The 20,954-nt window shown below is 35.6% G+C and overlaps 1 protein-coding gene across 1 annotated transcript; it reads right to left on the bottom strand.

The window, feature by feature from the left end:
* Positions 1-10,817: 10,817 nt before the first annotated feature.
* On the bottom strand, positions 10,818-12,790 carry LOC130963586 (uncharacterized). Its single transcript, XM_057889687.1, has 3 exons — positions 12,696-12,790; positions 12,424-12,578; positions 10,818-11,473 (listed from the first exon to the last, which is right to left on the bottom strand). Exons 1-3 carry the CDS (start codon positions 12,788-12,790, stop codon positions 10,818-10,820), a joined length of 906 nt encoding a protein of 301 aa, XP_057745670.1.
* Positions 12,791-20,954: the final 8,164 nt, after the last annotated feature.

Raw genomic sequence — 20,954 nt, 5'->3', positions numbered from 1 at the left:
CTACAACTAGCTTAAAGCATAGAAACTAATAGGCCAAAGCAGAATCAGATGTTGATTTCCTAATACTGCTATAGGAAAGACTATAGCTATGTAGTCAATTTTCCTTGCACCTACATGACAGTCCTAAGGCTAAATGACTTGAGCAGGGTCACTTAACTATGGTCTTATACTGTCTCCTCAACTGCTATTGTAGGAATCCTAACAGGGTATAGACACCTAAACTAGAAGCTTGGTACTCTGCTTTATTTATTTATGCAAAGAAGGGGGATCTGAGGGTTGAGTGTACACATTTAATACCTGGAGAAATTTCTAGGGACTGAACTAGTTTGGCTTAGGCTTTGGAACAGTCTTCCAAGGTCTGTAGCTAGCTGTTTGCTAACAGGAAGGAGTTTTGGCCTTAATTCCTAGGACTGTAACAGGTTGATGCAGGTTCTAAATTTGTTCCTAGGGTGGGTAGTAGAACTGGTTTCTGTTAGTGGAAGGTTCTAGGTCTGATGTGATTTCTTGGGTGCAGGGACATCAATTTCTAAAACTCATTACAATACTCATGCTACATTTACCACTGACCTAGACGTTTTATTACTCTCAATGATTTCCATAATTTCTTTTGGTAGCTCTAACACCTAATTTAAAGGGTTCAACCTCCACCTACCCTCCCCGTTACTCACTCCTTCACTCATTCACTGGTTCTCTCATTCACCCAGCGACCTACTCACCCTTTCTCTCCTACATCAATTTAGCTGAAATTCCAAGATGCTAAACTAACCACAACATCATTTTCACACATGCAGCAATAGGTTCACCTCTTCAATAGCAATCACCATTCACCCTACTCACCCATCCATTTATCACTTTATCAGCAAACATGAATTTAAAATAACTACAACAGTACCTCCAATACAATCATCAACCCAACACTTTAACAGCAATCCATATCACAAATACACACACACAACTGATCAAATTCTAGAGTCAGATCCACAACACTCATTATTCAATTTATTAACATGAATAAAATTTAGGAACTTACCACAATACATATCTAACCCATTCATGTCACAGAAGGAGCAATCGCTCACTTATCAGTCACAATAAAGTTAGCAGGGGCGATTCAGCACCTTACTCACAGCACACACAGTGTATAAGGTTAAAATCCTTTATCAATCTATAGTCTAAGAACATTTCAGTCAGTTGAGCAATTCTACCACAAGATTTATACACTTCAAAGGTAATTTATTTTCACCATTTAACCTATATTAAGCATCTCAGTTCTACCTAATAGCATGTAGAAATTTAAAGAAGTTTCAGAAGCTTACCACAATGCATATGTATATTTAAGATGCAAAAACTGAGTAGTCTCATCAATTATTCTAATTAAATAACAACAGTTTTCCAATCATGCTAAGTACCTTTATAGCAGCCTACAAATAATCATAATGCAATCCAATTCTTTTTGCAATCCCAGTAACTTCCATGTATATCCATGATTACTCTCAAAACTTAGAAACCATAAATAAAATTAAAACAGCCTCAGGTCCATAAATACAAGAACTGAGTAAGCAACAGCCCCATTTAGAATCATAAAAAACTAGAACAGAATCTGGTCCATATACACAAGAACTCAAGTAGCACAATTCAGTCCTAGTAAAATAAAAATCCAGCAAAAACATGAAATATCCAAAAATCACACTTTCAGCTAGTTACACCTCAAGAAAGGGTTTCAATATCATAAATAAACAAACAGCATCGATCATTTGATTTCACAAAGAAAACACACACAGAGAGAGAAGGGGACGATAATTCGTGAAGCCTAACCCACAATACACATGATGCATTTCAATTCTGACTTAAACAACATGCAACCAATTAAACAATTTAAAAAATGCAGAACCATGTAACATTATTAAATCAGTTACACATTTACCCACTTCACAATCAGATTTAAAGCTCTAAAATCATGCTGTACTATCCATTCATCACCTCTCAATAACACAATTAAATTCAAACAAAGTTTCAGATGGAAAAAGGGAACTCTTTTGATTCCTTTTTTGAATTTTGTTGTGGTTAAGTACAATTTACTCCCTCTAAACTATATCTCAATTGCATTTCACCATTTTGACTAGAAAGAAGTAAACTATATTATTATGTTCATGCACCTTGTTTGGGATCATGAGGAAGCAAAGGAAAATACTATTAAGTTTTGAAGCCCTTATTTAAGAATTGAGCTATATTAACATTTGGCCAATTCTACCCTGTAGAATGAAAAAAGCACATGTACGGATTCAAAATAATTATAAAAAGTAGTTGAGCACGACGGACGACGATGGCAAGGCGACAAGCACAATGACGGACGGCGGCAGAAGCGTGGCTGAGTAGAGGTAGACCAAACGATGGACGCGGAGAATTGTTTCGATTTACTATGGACAGGTCAAAGTCAACGCATTTTCCTACTAAATCGAAGCTAGTTAGTTTGATTTACCACTATCCATGCTAATTCGAATCTATTTGATTCAATTTATATAGATATGAATACAAGACATCCATGTAACCTGTTTAGATTTAGGACATTGGTGTAATATTGGAATCCATACCATTTGTTTATGTGAATTACTCTAAAAAATACACATTTTTTGTAGTTCAAAATATATTTTCTATCAGTATATTTCTATAATACATCTTGTATAATTTATGGGAGTGTGGTGATGTTTTGGAACCTAAAAACCTGTTTTTGATATCAAATTTGATGCCTTGGAGGCAAAATTTTTTTGCAGGAACAAAGATCTGTGCGTGCGCACAGCCTTGTGCGTCCGCACAGGTCCCCTGTTTTCCAGTTCCTGTGCTAGCGCACACACTTGAGCGCATGCACACTCCAGAACACCCTCTCTGGTCACAGCACACACACGTCCTGTGCGTTTGCACACACACTTCTTATCGCCCTCTTGTGCGTCCGCATACCATGTGTGGGGCGGCACAACCCTGTGTTTCAAAAAACCCCATCTGTACGTGCGCACAGCCTTGAGCACTCGCACATAATGTGGAAAGCCCTCTAGTCACAGCGCACGCACAGGCTGTGTGTGCACCCATGAATCTTCTTCCTTCTGTGCGAGCGCACACCGTCTTGTGCGCCCGCACATTTCGCGTTGCATCTCTGCTCGCAGCATCCGCACGAGCTTGTGCGTTCGCATAACTTTTCTTTCCTTTCTCTATGCGACCGCACATAACTCTGTGCGTGCGCACAATTCCCTTTTTGAACGTTAATTCAAAAGGGGTGAGGGTCGTGCTTCAGTTTCCCCCAAACACCCCACCCCTCCCCTGTTTCTCTTCTCTCCTCCTCTTCTCTCTCTCTCTCACCACCTCTTCTCCGTCGCGACCGCCACCGCCGGCGACCCAGCCGGCGTCGCCATCGTCCTTCTCTCTCTCTCTTTCCTTCCTTCTCTTTCTCTTCTCTCTCTTACATTTCCTCCACCTTCTCTCTTCCTGTTTTTGCTACCTGCCCCTGCGCCAGCGAGCCTCGCCGCGCCCCCTCCAGTCTGGCGCTCTCGCCGACGGCAGCAAGCCTTGGTGCCGTCGCCACTTTCACTACACTTTTCTCCCCCTCCATTCTTCTCTTCCTCCCCCCTATATTCCAGGTTTTTCATTCTCCTCTGTTTTTCACGTTTACTGCTTCTGTCAATCATGCTTTAATTCTGCTTTAGCAACTAGGTGGTATTAGGATTAGAGGACTTGTGGTTTCTGTATTGAGTATATGATGCTGACTGGATACATTGGGGATTGCTGAAACTGAGGAATGTAATGTTGCTGTGTCTGAACTGAATTCTGTTGTTGATGATTGAACTATGGATGCTGCCTTTGTTGAACTGTGTTTGATGCCTGAAAATGTTGCACAATTTATGTTTGTAAAAATGGCCGAATGGATTTTTGAACCAAATTCTATGCCTGATCAACATAGAGTTTTTGCATTTTCTTCCCTTTGGCATTGTTACTGATGTGCTTTGGTTTTATGCACTTTTCTACTGATTTGAAATGCTGCCTGATGATGAATTAGTTTATGCACCTTGTGTTATGCATATTTTCCTTTTGAATGATAATCATTCACCTTTCTACACATATTTAGGGTTTGGTTATGTTCGGTTAAAAAAAATGGTAGAACGTTATCTTTGTTTGATGCATTCTTGGCATTGACCTGAGCAAATTGGTATCCATAGACGAAGAGGTCGAGGTCGTGGAAGATCACTTCTACTCGGAGGAGTATTGGGAATGGAGCAGACCGCTACCTCCTCCACTACCACCACCTTCGTCCTTCGATTTCACAATAGATCTTCCAGCTTGGGACATGCAATTATTCTCTTTGGATTTTAAGATTTTTCTAGTTGGAGGCTCCGACGACGACAACCAACCTTGCTACCAAATCTATGAATTTCAATGCCATGTCGCTGCCGCCGCCGCCGACAACGACGACCGGAATAAAAAGGCAGAGTTAAATCCGTGCAAGTCAATTTTGAAGGTGCCGGCATACCTTGACTTTTATAATTCCCATATTGCTTGCATTTCCGGTGAAGCTTACTTTCTTACATTCAACAACAAAGAATGGTGTTTTTGGGTTCTCCAGGCTTGTGGTGGCGAGTGGGAACGCTTGCCGCTTAATACTCTCCTGGAGACTCAAGATTCCTTGCGTGTTTACCATGGTTACCAGATTCAAAGGTCACAATGGCTCTATTCCGACAAAAGGCTATTTCTTCCTTCCTAGGTTCAAGATTATAATAATTTCGAACGTGTTTTGTGTTGCTCGACCTACAAACTCGGCAATGGACAATAGAAGAATTTGACTGCTTCACTTCTTTCCATTTATGTTTAAACGATGAAGATGGACGGCCATTGGTGCCATGTCTATTAGGTAGCGTTTGTTTTCAGGTACTGAGACAGAGACTGAGAGACTGAGACTCAGTATTGTGTTTGTTAGTTCAGATATTGGTACTAAAATTTCTGTCTTTGTCTCCAAAATTTTAGTATTTCAATACCTCCAAAAAGTAGGGACACAGGGGACTGAAATTTTTAGAGATGAAAACTGAAACTTTAATAACATTTTATACCTTAAATACTTTCATTTCAATTAATTAATTCCAATTTTACCATTTGTGCAAATTAAATTAGAGTTTTATTCTTGTTTCAATTCCTGTCTCCTATTTTGCACCAAATAGAATACTGAAATTTGTTTCAATCCCTGTCTCTCAGTCTCTGTCTCTCAGTCTCAATCTTTTTGTCTGTGTCTCTCCACCAAACAGGCAAACACTACCTTAGTGTCCACTGTTACAGGTATAATATTAGATATAATCTCACACTATTAAAAACACTAATAATAACTAATTAATGGTTACAAATCACAAAATCCACTGACTTCTTAGCACTCCTGGTTATGCATTTATAGGTTTTGAAGACTACACGAACTATAGTGTGATGCTTTCATACTCACTCTCAGAATCGAAAAGAGATGTATGTTTCACTGCTAAAAATTATCCATCACGAATACTCGCGATAACAAAGATGTTTGCTATGTTGGTAAATCGAAATGGAGTTTGTGTCTATCAAAGAATCAGTACTTGTCTTTTATTTAAGAAAATTAAACCCTACTTTACGAGTGTAAAAGAAATTTTTTTTGTTGATCTTGGCGAAGGCAAAACGTGTGCCATGCTCTTTGGCTTTGCACTTCAAGATGGAACCAAGAAAGTCAAAAACATCGTCCTTTGAATTTCGATCTTTACTCTTACCTTAAAGGATGAGTTCGACATCACTACTACTAATCATGTTGAATCCTGGAATCTGGAGCAAAGATTCTTATTTGTTCGTGTTCTGAGCAGTCATGTCTACACCATTAAAGAGAACTTGGAAGCCATGGATTATGATGTTGACATTCAACAAGTCTTTGTTTGTCCTCCACCATGAAGAAATATGCACATGCACAAATGTAATTTTGTTTTGAATTTTTAAATGTAAACGAGATGTTGTTGTTGCTAGTTAGTTTGGGTGAAATAATGTGTTTATGGGAGTTTGGTGATGTTTTGGAACCTGAAAACCTGTTTTTGATGTCAAGTTTGATATCTCGGAGGCAAATTTTTTTTGCAATAACAGAGATCTGTGCGTGCGCACAGCCTTATGCGTCCGCACAGGTCTCCTGTTTTCCAGTTTCTGTGCGAGCGCACACTTGAGCGCACGCACACTCCAGAACGAACACCCCCTCTAGTCACAGCACACGCACGTCCTGTGCGTGTGCACACACCCTTCTGCGTGTGCACACACACTTCTTAAATTTTGTATATATGTTCTAATTATATGACTTTATTTATTTTATTTTACAATTTCGTATATATGTTCAAATTATGTGACTTATTTTTTAAAATAAATATGGTTCTATTAACAAATATTGTTTTAAACAATTTTATTGAAGTTAAAAATTTAAAAAAAGATAATAAAAAATTATATTATAATTTAATTATTTTTTATTTATATTTAATTGTTTAATAAAGTATCTACCTAGTAAAATGAAGATGAATTGACAATAGGATAGGTGGTTAATTATAGATGATAATATTCGTTATACCTGTTTTTGTCATTTTATAACGCTAAGACAAGGAATATTTTGCAGCTCTTGCGGTTGAGGCAGGTGAAAAACCTCCTCACTGTATAGCCTATAATTTTTTATTATATTTTTTTTAATTTTTAACTTCAATAAAATTGTTCAAAATAATATTTGTCAATAGAACTATCTTTATTTTAAAAAATAAGTCACATAATTTGAACATATATACGAAATTGTAAAATAAAATAAATAAAGTCACATAATTAAAACATATATACATAATTTGACGAATTTTTTTAATTTGACAGGTTTCAAATTCTAGCTCGACCCACCTTTTTTAGCGGGTTCGGCGGATTGGCCTGACGGATTCGACCCGTTTTATCACCCCTTATATATATATAAGAAGATTATTACATATTTTATTATATAAAGATAGTAATAAAAAGTAGGGTTTATCCTATGTATATATTTGGCTTTGTATGATGAATATTCCTGTTGTTAAAAAATAAAAAGTGAATCAATTAATTTTTTTGTTATATGGTCATTAGTATTATAAAATCATTAAGGATAAGATGTTATTTTCGTTCTTCAAGTTTTGGTTTGAAAATAATCTTTGTTGTTTTGAATAATGCTTGAACAGATGAGAATGTTATGATTTTTATTTTATTGTTCAATTCTGATTTCTGATCAATCTTGCTTTCTCTTTTGATTTCTTTTTTTAATTTTGTTGTGGTTAAGTACAATTTACTCCCTCTAAACTATATCTCAATTGCATTTCACCATTTTGACAAGAAAGAAGTAAACTATATTATTATGTTCATGTACCTTGTTTGGGATCATGAGGAAGCAAAGGAAAATACTATTAAGTTTTGAAGCCCTTATTTAAGAATTGAGCTATATTAACATTTGACCAATTCTACCCTGTAGAATGAAAAAAGCACATGTACGGATTCAGAATAATTATAAAAAGTAGTTGAACGCGATGGACGACGATGGCAAGGCGACAAACATATTTCAAATAGAAAATTTTTTTACCTATAAAAATGTAATTTTTTATATTTTTGTCACTTTAAAATTTTAAAAAATTGTTTGTCATCGGTAATTTTTTAAAAATATTTTGTCCACGAATCTTTTACTACTATTTTAATAATTTACTCAAAAACGTAAGTAAACAAAGACATTTATATTTACTGTTTACTAATATCAAATATCAATATATCATAATGACATAATCTCATGTCCTTGTTATTATTAATAATTTGAAAATCATTGTATCTTTTAATTTTAATAATTATTTAAATAATATTAGAAAAAAATAATTCTTTTATCAAAGATAGGAAGATTCAAACACGCGACCTCTTAGATGAGTATGAAAATATTATGTCATTTTAGTTATAATTCATTGGCAATATTAAAAAATTATTAATTGATAAAAAAATTATTATTGTATAGTTATAAAATCGTTTTTTAAAATAGTCAAATAGAACAATTTTATTTGTTGCTATAACAAGGACAAATCCAAAAATTTAATATGGAGGAGCCGAATTTTAGATAATTTTTTTATTTTTTAAAAAGATAATTAACATATAGTTATTAGAGTTAATTTTTAAAAAGATTTATCAAAAAATATATATAATTATAATTTTTTTCATAATTTTATTTTTAATATGATATTTACATAAAAGAAATATAACAATATCAATAATACATTATAAAATTATAAAATACCAATAATTTATAGCGTGTTTAGTTAAAAATTATCACATATTTTATTAATTAAAATTAATTCTTTCAAAAAATTTTAAAGTTTTGAAAACAAATTATTAATTATTAATTATTTGAAAGATACAGTACCCTTATAGAATACAAGATATAAGATATCTCTATAAAAATTTTTCTTTTAACAATTTAAATTTAGAAAAAAAATGAACATTTTTTACAAAAAAATAATATCTAAATACATCGTCATATAATTACCAAAATATAACTACGTATGTCAATATTAATATAATAATATAAATGTTAAATATATTAATATAAAAAATAAATAATTTTTTTTAAAATAAATATAGAGATTACTATATAAAAACTAATTTAAAAGGTACAAAAACTTGAGGATATGATATTAAATTAGTTAAGTAAAAAATATTAATAAATTAAATAATTAAGACATAAATCCATCATATAGTAAAAAATAATACATATAAAACTATTAAATTATATAATATGTTTTATTTTTTAAACATATATCTCATATATAATAAGTATAGTTTTTTAAAATTTTGGGGAGTGAGGACGAGGCCACTACTTGCCCGCCTTTAAGTCCATCCCTGGCTATAAGTACATAATGAAAAATCGAATTTAAATTATTGTCTAAAACTATCTAATAGAATAATTTTAAAGTGTAACAAAATTTGACAATAATTTTTATGTGTATTATAAATTAAGTATTCTTAAGAAACGATTCTTATGTGTATTTTTTGTACGATTATTTATACAATATTAAAAAATTATTACTTAAAAATAAATCATAATAATAGTCATAAAATCATTATTTAAAATAGTCAAAGAAAATAGTTTTATTTTATTGTTATAAATAATAAAAAATTAAATTTCAACAATAGCACTATAAAAAATTATGGTCTAAAATAATCTAATAAGAGAATGATTTTACAAATTTTGATATTGTTAAAGGTCATATTTATTGGAGTGAACATTTCACTGTCAGGATCCACGTTCTCCTTCAACGGTTTTACCGTATATATTTTAATATTATTTTTCAACCAAGTCCGATCATCAAATCCAAAAATTCAAGTTCCTTCCATAATTCGAATATACAAAGTACATATTTTATAAATAGTTATGATAGATTAAAATTTGATAAGAGGTATTAAATAAAATCTTAAATAAGATTATTGATATTAATTTAAAAAATTGAATGTAAATAAAATCTTACGATAGGAATTATTTTACTGGTTCTCACATACGGTACCAATTGTTCTTGTGTGGATGAACTTCTGAGGTATAATATATTTCGCCTTAGAGGAAATCGAACTTGTCTCTTCATCTTCAAAAGATGTATACTTTGGCAAAAAAAACACGGAGAGTAGATACTGTAAAAGATATTCCGATGCTCAAGTTAGTAATTATTTAAGCAAGAACAGAGCTTGATGAAAGATTATAAAAGGGCCAAAAATATTTACATAATAAAATAAGATTAAAATAAAATTTTAAAAGCTTAGATTTACATATAATTTATATGTAAAAAAATTAAAATTAGAGAGCCATTGCCCCCTTTGTCACTGTGTGGCTCCGCCGCTGTGTTGAAGGGGTATAAAAATTCTATAATTATAGAATGTAAAATAAAATATATCATGTATGTATATGTGTTTTGAGATATAGATCAGAAATTAGTATTTTTTATAGACATAAAATTGATGTTATAACCGTTGGTTATTAAATCAAAATAATGGTTATTAAGATCGTCCGTTACAAACTTAGAATGAAGATAAATAGAATCGAATTATAATTTATAATACACAATAAAAACTGAACTATAAATAACGAAATAATCTTTATTGTAGTAAACATTTCCTGCAGGATCGATGTTCTCCTTCAACATTTCCACCACATAAATTTTAACATTATTTTTCAACCAAGTCAGATAATCGAATTCTAAAGATTCAAGTTCCTCCCACAAAATCTGAATTATGATCATGACTTTATTCAACAATAAAAGAGAAAGAGGAATCATTATGAGTTTATTAATATTTTAAAAATACGAACTCATATTCAAGGGATTAATTAACCACTAATAAGTTTTTTAAGTTTTTCTTTCATAACCTTTCATGATCAAGAGAAGTTTATATGTTATCTATTAAAAGTTTCATTTGAATCTCGATTGTAACATAAAGATTAATTATATGCTCACATGAAAATATTAAAAATGAATAAATATAGAAAAATTTAAACACTCAATAAAATTAGTTTAACTGAATACAACACTATGATATGACAAATTATTATATTAATTTAAAAAGAATTACAAAAAAAAAACCAAATTAAAAAAAAAGAGAGGCATATATATGTAAAAGATCACAGAAGTAGTAAATATTCATTTAGAATCCAAGATAACTCATTTTCACACTAAAGTAATTAATCAGTTAGATACAAAATTAATAACCAATATTTTTAATTAAAAACATTCTACACAAAAGTGAAACCAACCTAGCTATGTAGGTCTTCAATATCCCAACACATCATTTAAGTCCCTTTCTTCAAAACCTTGTTGAGCTTTAACCAATTCTTCTCTTGCCACTTTAAGATCAACTTCTAGAGCTGCCACATTCTCCTTCATTTTTTTCACATGCATAGCTCTCTCCTTATAATTTCTCATGCCCAAAGCACACTTAACATGAGGCTCCAACCAAGCCAAATCATCAAAACCAAAAGCCTTTACTTCTTCCCATAAAACTTGTAGTTCCTTGCAACCTTCATCATTCATATCCTTCACCTTCTTAGTCTTAAGAAAATGTAACACTCTTCCCAATGCCATGAATCCCCATTTGGTGAACATAGAACTATGATTTTTGTTCTCATGCCATTCAATGAGTGATGGATGCTTGTGGCAAGCTTCCTCTACCAATTTAACAAAACCCTTTTCCTTTGTGTTCTCCAAATCTCCATAAACATGAAAACATGGTTTTGAGGAATCATCAATAATAGTGTTACTAGTTCCATCATCTAATTGTTTATGATGATGTGGTAATTCCTTCACGAAAAATTCGGCAACAATGATCAAATTATCACCCCAAGTAAGTTCTAGTGGAGCCAAAGACATCCTCCAACTGAAAACATCAACTGCAGCATCAGCATCTCCATTGAATCGCACTTGTCCATCTTGCATGCAATTGTACGTGTCAAAAGAAAAACTACATATATAATATATATCATAATAAATGTTTTGAATAACACTTTCTCATTCATAAAATGTATTGAGTCAACTATATATATATACGTCACTACAAAAAAAAGAGCTATTTTAACATGATTTTTTTTAACAGTTATAGTTAAGTGTAAAAATTAATATATATTTTTGACAAATATCACAAATGTCAAATTCTCTATAATTTTTTTTTAGAATAATTTAATTGTAAAAAATTACTCCTCAATTTTAACACTCATTTGTTTCAACTTATTCTATTATTCTTTTTTTTTCGTTGAGCTCCGTCAATTTTGACATCACACTACTCTAAGTTTATGATCATATTACTCATTTTTCATCTCTTCAGTTTCAAGATCTCATCTCATTCTTTGTTAAAAATTTTTGTTGAGAATTTTTATGGTCAATAAGTGTCAAAATAAATAGTATTTTTGACGGTTAATAAGTATCACAAAAAAATATATTCTCAAATTTTTCTAACAAATTATTTTTGACAATCAATATTTATTAAAATAAGATTTAAACTTTTTTTTATAATTACTTATATGTTAAAAATACTATTTTTGACAAAATTTTTATTAACATATTTTCATAGTTAAAATAGTGTCAAAATTTATTTTTTTGATAAATTATAATTTTTTTTAATATATAATAATTCTAAAAAATAGTCTATATGGTTGTAGTGCGTGTTGTTTTTATAAATGTTTAAGTAAATTTGGCTAATTAAAAATTGGCAGCTAACAGTAAAACAATCTTAAATCTTAATCTACGTAATTAATTTATTTTATTTTATTTTTTTGATTTCAAATTATATTTAAGACGAAATTCTATAGTGTTGATTAACTCAGAGAACTTAAACAAGCTTAGTTCAATTGTGAACCATTCTTCTAATAAAAAACATAGATACCTATTAATTTTGTGAATGTGTCAACCCTCTGATTAACAAGAGACAAGTTAAAATTTGCAGTGACGCTGTGTCTTTGAATCAAACCCGGAGAATAATCAACAACTTTCAAGCAAATGTCCATAAGGCGTTCCTCATCTACAGCCACAACAACGCGCCTAGAAGTAATTCCAAAATTATAAAAAATTGTCAAAATTTATCAATGGGCACGTACACAATAATATAATGCTTTTATATAACTTTAAAATGGGTATTCATAATTATTTTGAGAGTACCATGTGTAGCCACCAACAACAAAATGGTCTTCATAATACTCCAGCACGTAGAAATTGTTGATGGTCCTGGTGAATTTCTCAAACATCTCACTCATTGTTTGATGATTAATAAAAATGATTTGTTAAAGTAAAACAGAAATTTAAAGTTTTCTATTAGTTACAAGGCTAATATATATACATCAGGAAATCAATTCATCTCTAACAAACTTATCAAGTTACTATAACTAATTACCATTTTGTTAACTATCTCTAACTGCTTTAATTTATAAATTAATCGTCTCTAATAAACTATTATTAACTTATTGGACTGAACCATAAGTCACATCAAAAGCAAAGAGAAACTAGAAGGATATTGATGAAATTCAAATTTCAAATTTAAATTCAAATTCAAATTCAAATTCATACTTATATATAAAACGGAAGAGAAAATCACAGTAATCACTCTTTATTTTAGGTTGAACATGCATTGGAAAATGTTAAAGAGTAATATTTGAATTATGTTTATGAGACATGAAATACAAACGGAAAGGTGGAAATAAATTGGATAATGTATATTAAAAAAATTTAAAAATATGATAAAATTAACTAGATTTAAGAACGTATTTTCAAAAAAATTTTAAATATTGAATTTTGACATCATTTTACTCTAATTTTTTTGTAATTTTCTTTTGTAAATAACTGAAATTAAAAAAGAAGAAATTTAAAGATCAATTTTTGCATGAATTTTATAAAATTATTTATAAAAGAAAGTTGATTTAAATGTACAAATCATATTTCAAATAGAAATTTTTTTACTTGTAAAAATATAATTTTTTATATTTTTGTTACATTAAAATTTTTAAAAAATTGTTTGCCACCTATAATTTTTTTAAAATATTTTATCCACAAAATAGCACCATTTTAATAATTTATTCTAAAATGTAACTAAACAAAATATTTACATTTACTGTTTACTAACATCAAATATCAATATATCATAATTACATAATTTGTTGTCCTTGTTACCGTCATAAACAACGATTTTTATAATAATTAAAAGCCGTTGTATTTTTTAATTTGTATAATTATTTAAATAATATTAAAAAATTATTACTTAATAAAAAAATTATTGTAATAATTATAAAATTATTCTTTAAAATAATAAAAAACAACGATCTTATTTGCTATTATAACATGATGAAAAATTAAACTTTAATAATAATACTGTAAAAATTATTATCTAAGACCATCTAATAAAATAATTTTAAAGTATAGCAAATTTTGACAATAGTTTTTATATGTACTATAAATTAAATATTTAGGAAACGATTTTTATGCATATTTTTTATACAATTATTTAAATCATATTAAAAAATTATTGCTTAAAAACAAATTTGTTTATACCCTGACCCAATGTCAAAGGCCCAGGTCCAAATAAAAGGCCTAGTCTAAAGGATTAAGCCTAGCTAAGTACCGACCTTCACATAAGAAGTCGGTATCAACCACGACTTGCCTTAAAGAAGTCGGGCATGAGATTAGCTGGCAGATAAACGCTCATTCAAATGAGTAACCGCCCCTAAAATCTCTCTAACCGCTTCCTAAAGCCATATCTTAACCTCCCCAAGATAATGGGACGGTTAATATCCTAAAGATACGGCACTACACCAACGGTGGTTATTGGCTCACCACTATAAATACACTGACACCCCTCAGGTATCTCTAAGCCCAATACTCTCTAGACCTGCTCACACTCTTGCTAACTTAGGCATCGGAGTGTCTTTGCAGGTGCCACCCCCCATTCACTCACGAGCACAAGTCGGACGGAGACTCCCGAGTTGCACACTCACACGCAAACCTCCTCCTTCGCGTATTTGGGCCAGCCAACGCCGTCCATTCAGGCAATCTCCGGTTACCCACCGTAACATTGGCGCCGTTGCCGGGGACCCGAGAGATCATCCATTGATGGGCGGACAGATCCCACGAAGAAGGCCATGTAGAAACAGATTCTGAACAAGAGAACCTGGACATGAGCAATAACGATGCGGATCTAGCTCTACACCAGAAAGTTAATAATCAACATAGAGAAGGCACCTCCGGAGTGAAGAACCCGAAGGTAAATTCCTCAGATGGGCATGAATCAGAGAAAGGCGGACCATCCCACGTAGTTGAACTAATGGGATTAGTCCACAGCCGCCTGGAACAATTGGAGCAAGAGCGGGAGAAGTAAAAGGAAACGGAAAAGTACCTCAAAGAGGAGATGGAGCGGCGAAAAGAGTTAGAAAGAAAACTCTTACAGCTAGAATCTTCCCTCAAGAGTCACAACTCCCGCGACGAACAAGAAGAACAACTCTCGGGCGGAGAAGATCCTTTCAGCGGGGACATAATGAGGGCAAAAGTTCCGAGAAACTTCAAAAGCCCTGATATGGACCTCTATGATGGAACCACGGATCCAAAGCATCATCTAAGCAACTTCAAAAGTCGGATGTATCTAGCCGATGCCTCCGACGCTACTCGATGCAAAGCTTTTCCGACCACTTTGTCAAAAGCGGCGATGAAGTGGTTCGATAGCCTTCCCCCGAGATCAATCACCAGCTTTGAAGACCTCTCAAGGAAGTTTTTGATGAGGTTCTCAATTCAGAAAGACAAGGTAAAACATGCACCGAGCCTCCTGGGAATAAAACAGGAGGTCGGAGAGTCTTTACGAGCCTATATGGAAAGGTTCAACAAAGCATGTTTGGAGATCCAAGACCTGCCCACAGAGGCAGTCATAATGGGGTTAGTCAATGGGCTCAGAGAGGGTCCTTTCTCACAGTCCATATCTAAAAGGCACCCCGTTTCTCTAAGTGATGTACAAGAAAGGGCTGAAAAGTACATCAATATGGAAGAGAATGCCAAATTAAGGGACCTGAGTTGGCGACCTGGACCCCCTCCCTCATCTAAGGAGAGGGAAAGGGAAGCCAAGAAAAAGGAAGAACTCGGTCTCGAGAGGCCCAGGAAATATCACTCTTATACTCCTCTAAAAACTTCTATAGTGGATGTATACAGGGAGATTTGCCACACTGAAAGGCTGCCACCCCCTAGACCTATTAAGAATAAAAAAGGGGGGAGCCGCAGCGATTATTGCGAGTACCATAAAATATATGGTCACTCCACTAACGACTGTTACGACCTTAAGAATGTGATAGAAAAGCTGGCCAGAGAAGGTCGGCTTGATAGATATCTCATGGAAAGGTCGGACAGTCATGGAAAGAGAAAGCGAGATGATATGGATAGAAGAGATCCACCGCCGCAGACTCCAGAGAGACATATCCATATGATCTCAGGAGGATTTGCGGGAGGGGGGCTCACTAAATCCTCTCGCAAAAGACATCTCAAAAGAGTCTATCAAGTCGGGGAAGAGTCACCCGACCTCCCCACCATTTCGTTCACAAAAGAAGATGGGCAAGGGATAATCCCCGGGCACGACGATCCCGTGGTGATAACTATGATCCTAGCCAATGCCCATCTCCACAGAACCCTAGTAGACCAAGGAAGCTCGGCGGACATCCTTTTCAAGCCCGCTTTCGACAAGCTATGGTTAGATGAAAAAGAGTTGAGAGCCTACCCCGATACCCTATATGGATTAGGGGACACGCCAATCAAACCACTGGGATTCTTGCCCCTTCACACCACTTTTGGAAAAGGGGAAAGATCAAGGACTCTGAGTATAGACTTCATAGTCATTGATGAAGGGTCAGCCTATAATGCCTTAATTGGCAGGACCACCCTTAATCGCCTCGGAGCAGTGGTATCCACTCTACACCTTTGCATGAAATTCCCGACCCCAGCAGGAATAGCAACGGTGAGGGGAGATCAAAAATTGGCAAGAAAATGCTACAACGAAAGCCTAAATCTGAGAGGAAAAGGCAAAGAAGTCCACACTATAGAGCTCGGCGGCACAAGGGCCAGAGAAGAGCTGCGACCACAACCGGGGGGAAAAACTGAGGAGATACAGATCGGAAAAGAGGAAGGAAAAAATACTTATATAGGAGCCAACCTAGGGGAAACTCTAAAACAAGGGCTGGCTGAACTCCTAAAAGATAATTCCGACCTCTTCGCCTGGAAGGCCTCCGACATGCCTGGGATTGATCCCGAGCTCATGTCCCACAAACTCTCGGTCTATCCAGGGTCCCGACCTATACAACAAAGAAGGCGTAAGCTCGGCCTGGACCGAGCTCTAATAGTGGAAGAGCAAGTACAGGCGCTCCTGGAAGCCGGCTTTATTAGAGAGGTCAAATACCCAACATGGCTAGCCAATGTAGTGCTAGTCAAAAAACAGAATGGTAAATGGAGAATGTGCGTCGACTATACCGACTTAAATAAGGCATGTCCTAAGGACCCTTATCCCTTACCAAGCATTGATACCCTAGTAGACTCCAGCTCAGGGTACCAATACTTATCATTCATGGACGCCTACTCGGGATACAATCAAATCCCGATGTACGATCCCGACCAGGAGAAAACATCTTTCATCACACCGAGAGCAAACTATTGCTACGTGGTCATGCCATTCGGATTAAAGAATGCGGGAGCCACATATCAAAGGTTGATGAACAAAGTGTTTTCTCCCCACCTGGGGAGCCTAATGGAAGTATACGTCGACGACATGCTAGTAAAAACCAAGGATGAAGTCGACCTCTTAACCGACCTCTCACAAGTCTTTGACACCATAAGGTTGCATGGGATGAGACTAAATCCTGCAAAGTGCGCCTTCGCGGTCGAGGCAGGGAAATTTCTAGGATTCATGCTAACACAAAGAGGGATTGAGGCCAATCCCGATAAATGCAGAGCCATCCTAGAAATAAAAAGCCCGACTTGTTTGAGAGAGGTTCAGCAGCTCAATGGCCGACTTGCAGCCCTCTCCAGATTTTTGGCAGGATCGGCACTAAAATCCCTTCCACTATTTTCCTTATTAAGGAAGGGATGCCAATTCGAATGGACTCCGAAATGCGAGGAGGCGTTCCAAGAGTTCAAAAAATTCTTAAGCCAACCTCCTATCTTAACCCGACCAATACCGGGGAAGGACCTCGTCCTGTACCTATCCGTAGCAAACAGGGCTGTCTCATCAGCCCTGATAAGAGAAGACGAGGTCGGACAACACCCGGTCTACTTCATCAGTAAGGTCCTACAAGGCCCTGAACTAAGGTACCACAAACTAGAAAAGTTTGCCTACTCCTTAGTGATAGCCTCACGAAGGCTACGACCTTACTTTCAAGCTCACACAATAAGGGTCCGCACAAACCAGCCCATGAAGCAAATCCTCCAAAAGACGGATGTTGCAGGAAGAATGGTTCAATGGGCAATAGAGCTCTCCGAGTTCGATTTGAGATATGAAACTCGGACAGCAATCAAAGCCCAATGCCTCGCCGACTTTGTGGCAGAATACGCAGGAGATCAAGAGGAAAAGCCGACTACATGGGAACTCTATGTAGACGGATCCTCCAACAAAACAGGGAGCGGCGCCGGCATAATATTGGTAGATGAAAGAGGAACCCAGATAGAGGTTTCCTTAAAATTTGAATTTCCGGCTTCAAATAATCAGGCAGAATATGAAACCTTGATCGCCGGATTAAAATTGGCAGAAGAAGTCGATGCAACAAAGGTGATGATATACAGCGACTCACAGGTGGTGACCTCCCAAATAAACGGAGAATATCAGGCAAAGGACCCTAATATGAAGAGGTACTTGGAAAAAACCTTGGAGCACCTTGGGCGCTTTGCAGAAACCGAGGTCAAACACATAACTCGGGATCTAAATAGCAGAGCGGATGCCCTATCCAAGTTAGCAAGTACCAAACCAGGAGGAAACAACAGAAGCCTGATTCAAGAAACCCTCCAAGAGCCCTCGGTAGCAAAAACAGAAGATAAGCAAGAGATACTTGAGGTAGTCGGTTTAAACCTCGGATGGATGAATCCCTTAGTCGAATACCTGAAATTCGACATCCTCCCTAAGGAGGAGAAAGAAGCTAAAAAGATCCGAAGGGAAGCACAACATTACACTTTGGTGAGAAATGTCCTCTACAGAAGAGGGATATCGACACCATTGTTAAAGTGCGTACCGACCTCAAGAACCGCCGAGGTGTTGGAGGAAGTGCATAGTGGGATCTGCGGAAACCATCTCGGAGCAAAGTCGCTCGCCAGGAAAGTAATCCGAGCAGGATTCTATTGGCCGACCTTGCAGAGAGATGCCACAGAATTTGTGAAAAAATGCCAACCTTGTCAGATGCATGCAAATTTCCACGTAGCTCCACCAGAAGAGCTCATCAGTATCACTTCTCCATGGCCTTTCGCAAAATGGGGAATGGATCTGTTAGGCCCTTTTCCCCAAGCACCAGGACAAGTCAAATACTTGATCGTGGGAATAGATTACTTCACAAAGTGGATAGAAGCAGAACCATTAGCCACTATCACCGCTCAAAGAAGTCGCAGGTTCCTCTACAAAAACATCATCACAAGATATGGAATACCTTATTCCATTACTACAGACAATGGAACCCAATTTACCGATGCCACCTTCAGAAGTCTGGTAGCCAGTATGAAAATCAAGCATCAGTTCACCTCGGTGGAACACCCACAAGCCAATGGGCAAGCCGAGGCAACCAACAAAGTCATACTGGCAGGATTAAAGAAGAGACTACAGGAAGCAAAGGGAGCTTGGGCTGAAGAGCTCCCTCAGGTGCTATGGGCTTATAGGACAACCCCCCAATCCGCCACAGGAGAAACACCCTTCCGACTAGTCTATGGCGTAGAAGCCATGATTCCAATAGAAATCAATGAGCAAAGCCCAAGGGTAATCCTTCATGACGAGGTCGGAAATATACAGGGACACAAAGAGGAGCTCGACTTGCTCTCCGAAGTCCGAGAAGATGCCCAAATAAGAGAAGCGACATTAAAACAAAGGGTGACTGCCAGGTACAACAAGAAAGTCATTCGAAGAACATTTGCAACGGACGACCTGGTCCTAATCAGAAACGACATTGGAGTCAACAAGTCAGGAGAAGGAAAGCTCGCCGCAAATTGGAAGGGACCATACAAAATCAAAGAAGTATTAGGGAAAGGTTATTATAAAGTAACCGACCTGAGCGGAACTGTGCTACCAAGGTCGTGGCATGCTTGTAATATGAAAAGGTACTACAGTTAAAAGCGAACTCTACTCCCTGATGTACTATTTTCCCAACTTCACGATTTTTTCCCAAAAGGGTTTTTTTCTGGAGAAGGGTTTTTAACGAGGCATCATAGTAGAGGCTAAGGGAAAAGGCCATCGAGACCCTTAGTAGCAAAAAGGTACCTCCCCAATTAATAAAGATCTTTTTTACAATATCTCTTATAATATCCTTCTTTATTTTTCTAAGTTTTTCTACGAAACGCGCCGACTTAAGCTCGACGAAACGTGAAAATCCCATGAACCGACCTAGATGGTCGTCAGGATAAAACGACGAGGTACAAGTCGGCGTAAAGAGGTTATATGAGTTGATCGTAAAAACTCGGGAACAATCCGACTCTCAAGTCGAAATGAGAATCCGAGTAAAACGAACTCGGAAGTACTCCGAGTAGAAGAAAAACGCATCGCAAAAATAACCTAAATCATAAAAACTCACTAAAGCAAAGTTGAGTATAAAGGGTGACAAAAAGAGATTGAAAAACCTAGGATTGAAGGCTGCATAAAATCCCTCAAGCTAAAGGGCTCGAAAAAGCAAGGCAAGCCAAAGAAAAGGTTTTTCAGAAGAAAGATCAAAAGGGTTTTTTAAATATCAAAAAACAGAAAAGCATACACGCATAAGGTAACTTAAACACTTATCCAAAAAAGGGTACTCACTTTTTAATTTAAACCCTTATCCAAAAAATGACACTTATCAAAATATTTTGTTTACGGCCTTAAAAGGCCAAAAGAGATTGTTAGAACTGCACAAAATAAATAAAAGAGTTCAAAAATGGGGGGACCACAAGCCGGACCCCCAAATAGCTAAAATCATTGGATCATTTTTTCACATCACCACTAGAGTCAGGAGGAGCACCGCCGGGACCAGGAAGAGGAGCACCCATAGGAGAAGAAGAGGAAGTCGGAGGAACAACTGAAGTACTGGGAGCATCTTTGGAGCGAGGAGGAGACTCGATGATCCTCTGCCCCCGAGTCTTCAACTCTGATTCAGAAACAATTTTGGGGACATGAGGATCCACAATGGCGCCATCGATGACAACTTTATCAGGATGTAAAGGAGACAGATCCAAGTCAGGAGCAAT

This window comes from Arachis stenosperma, chromosome 2 (genome assembly GCF_014773155.1).
Source record: "Arachis stenosperma cultivar V10309 chromosome 2, arast.V10309.gnm1.PFL2, whole genome shotgun sequence".
Lineage (NCBI taxonomy): Eukaryota > Viridiplantae > Streptophyta > Magnoliopsida > Fabales > Fabaceae > Arachis > Arachis stenosperma.
This window is presented reverse-complemented; position numbering and strand designations above follow the sequence as displayed.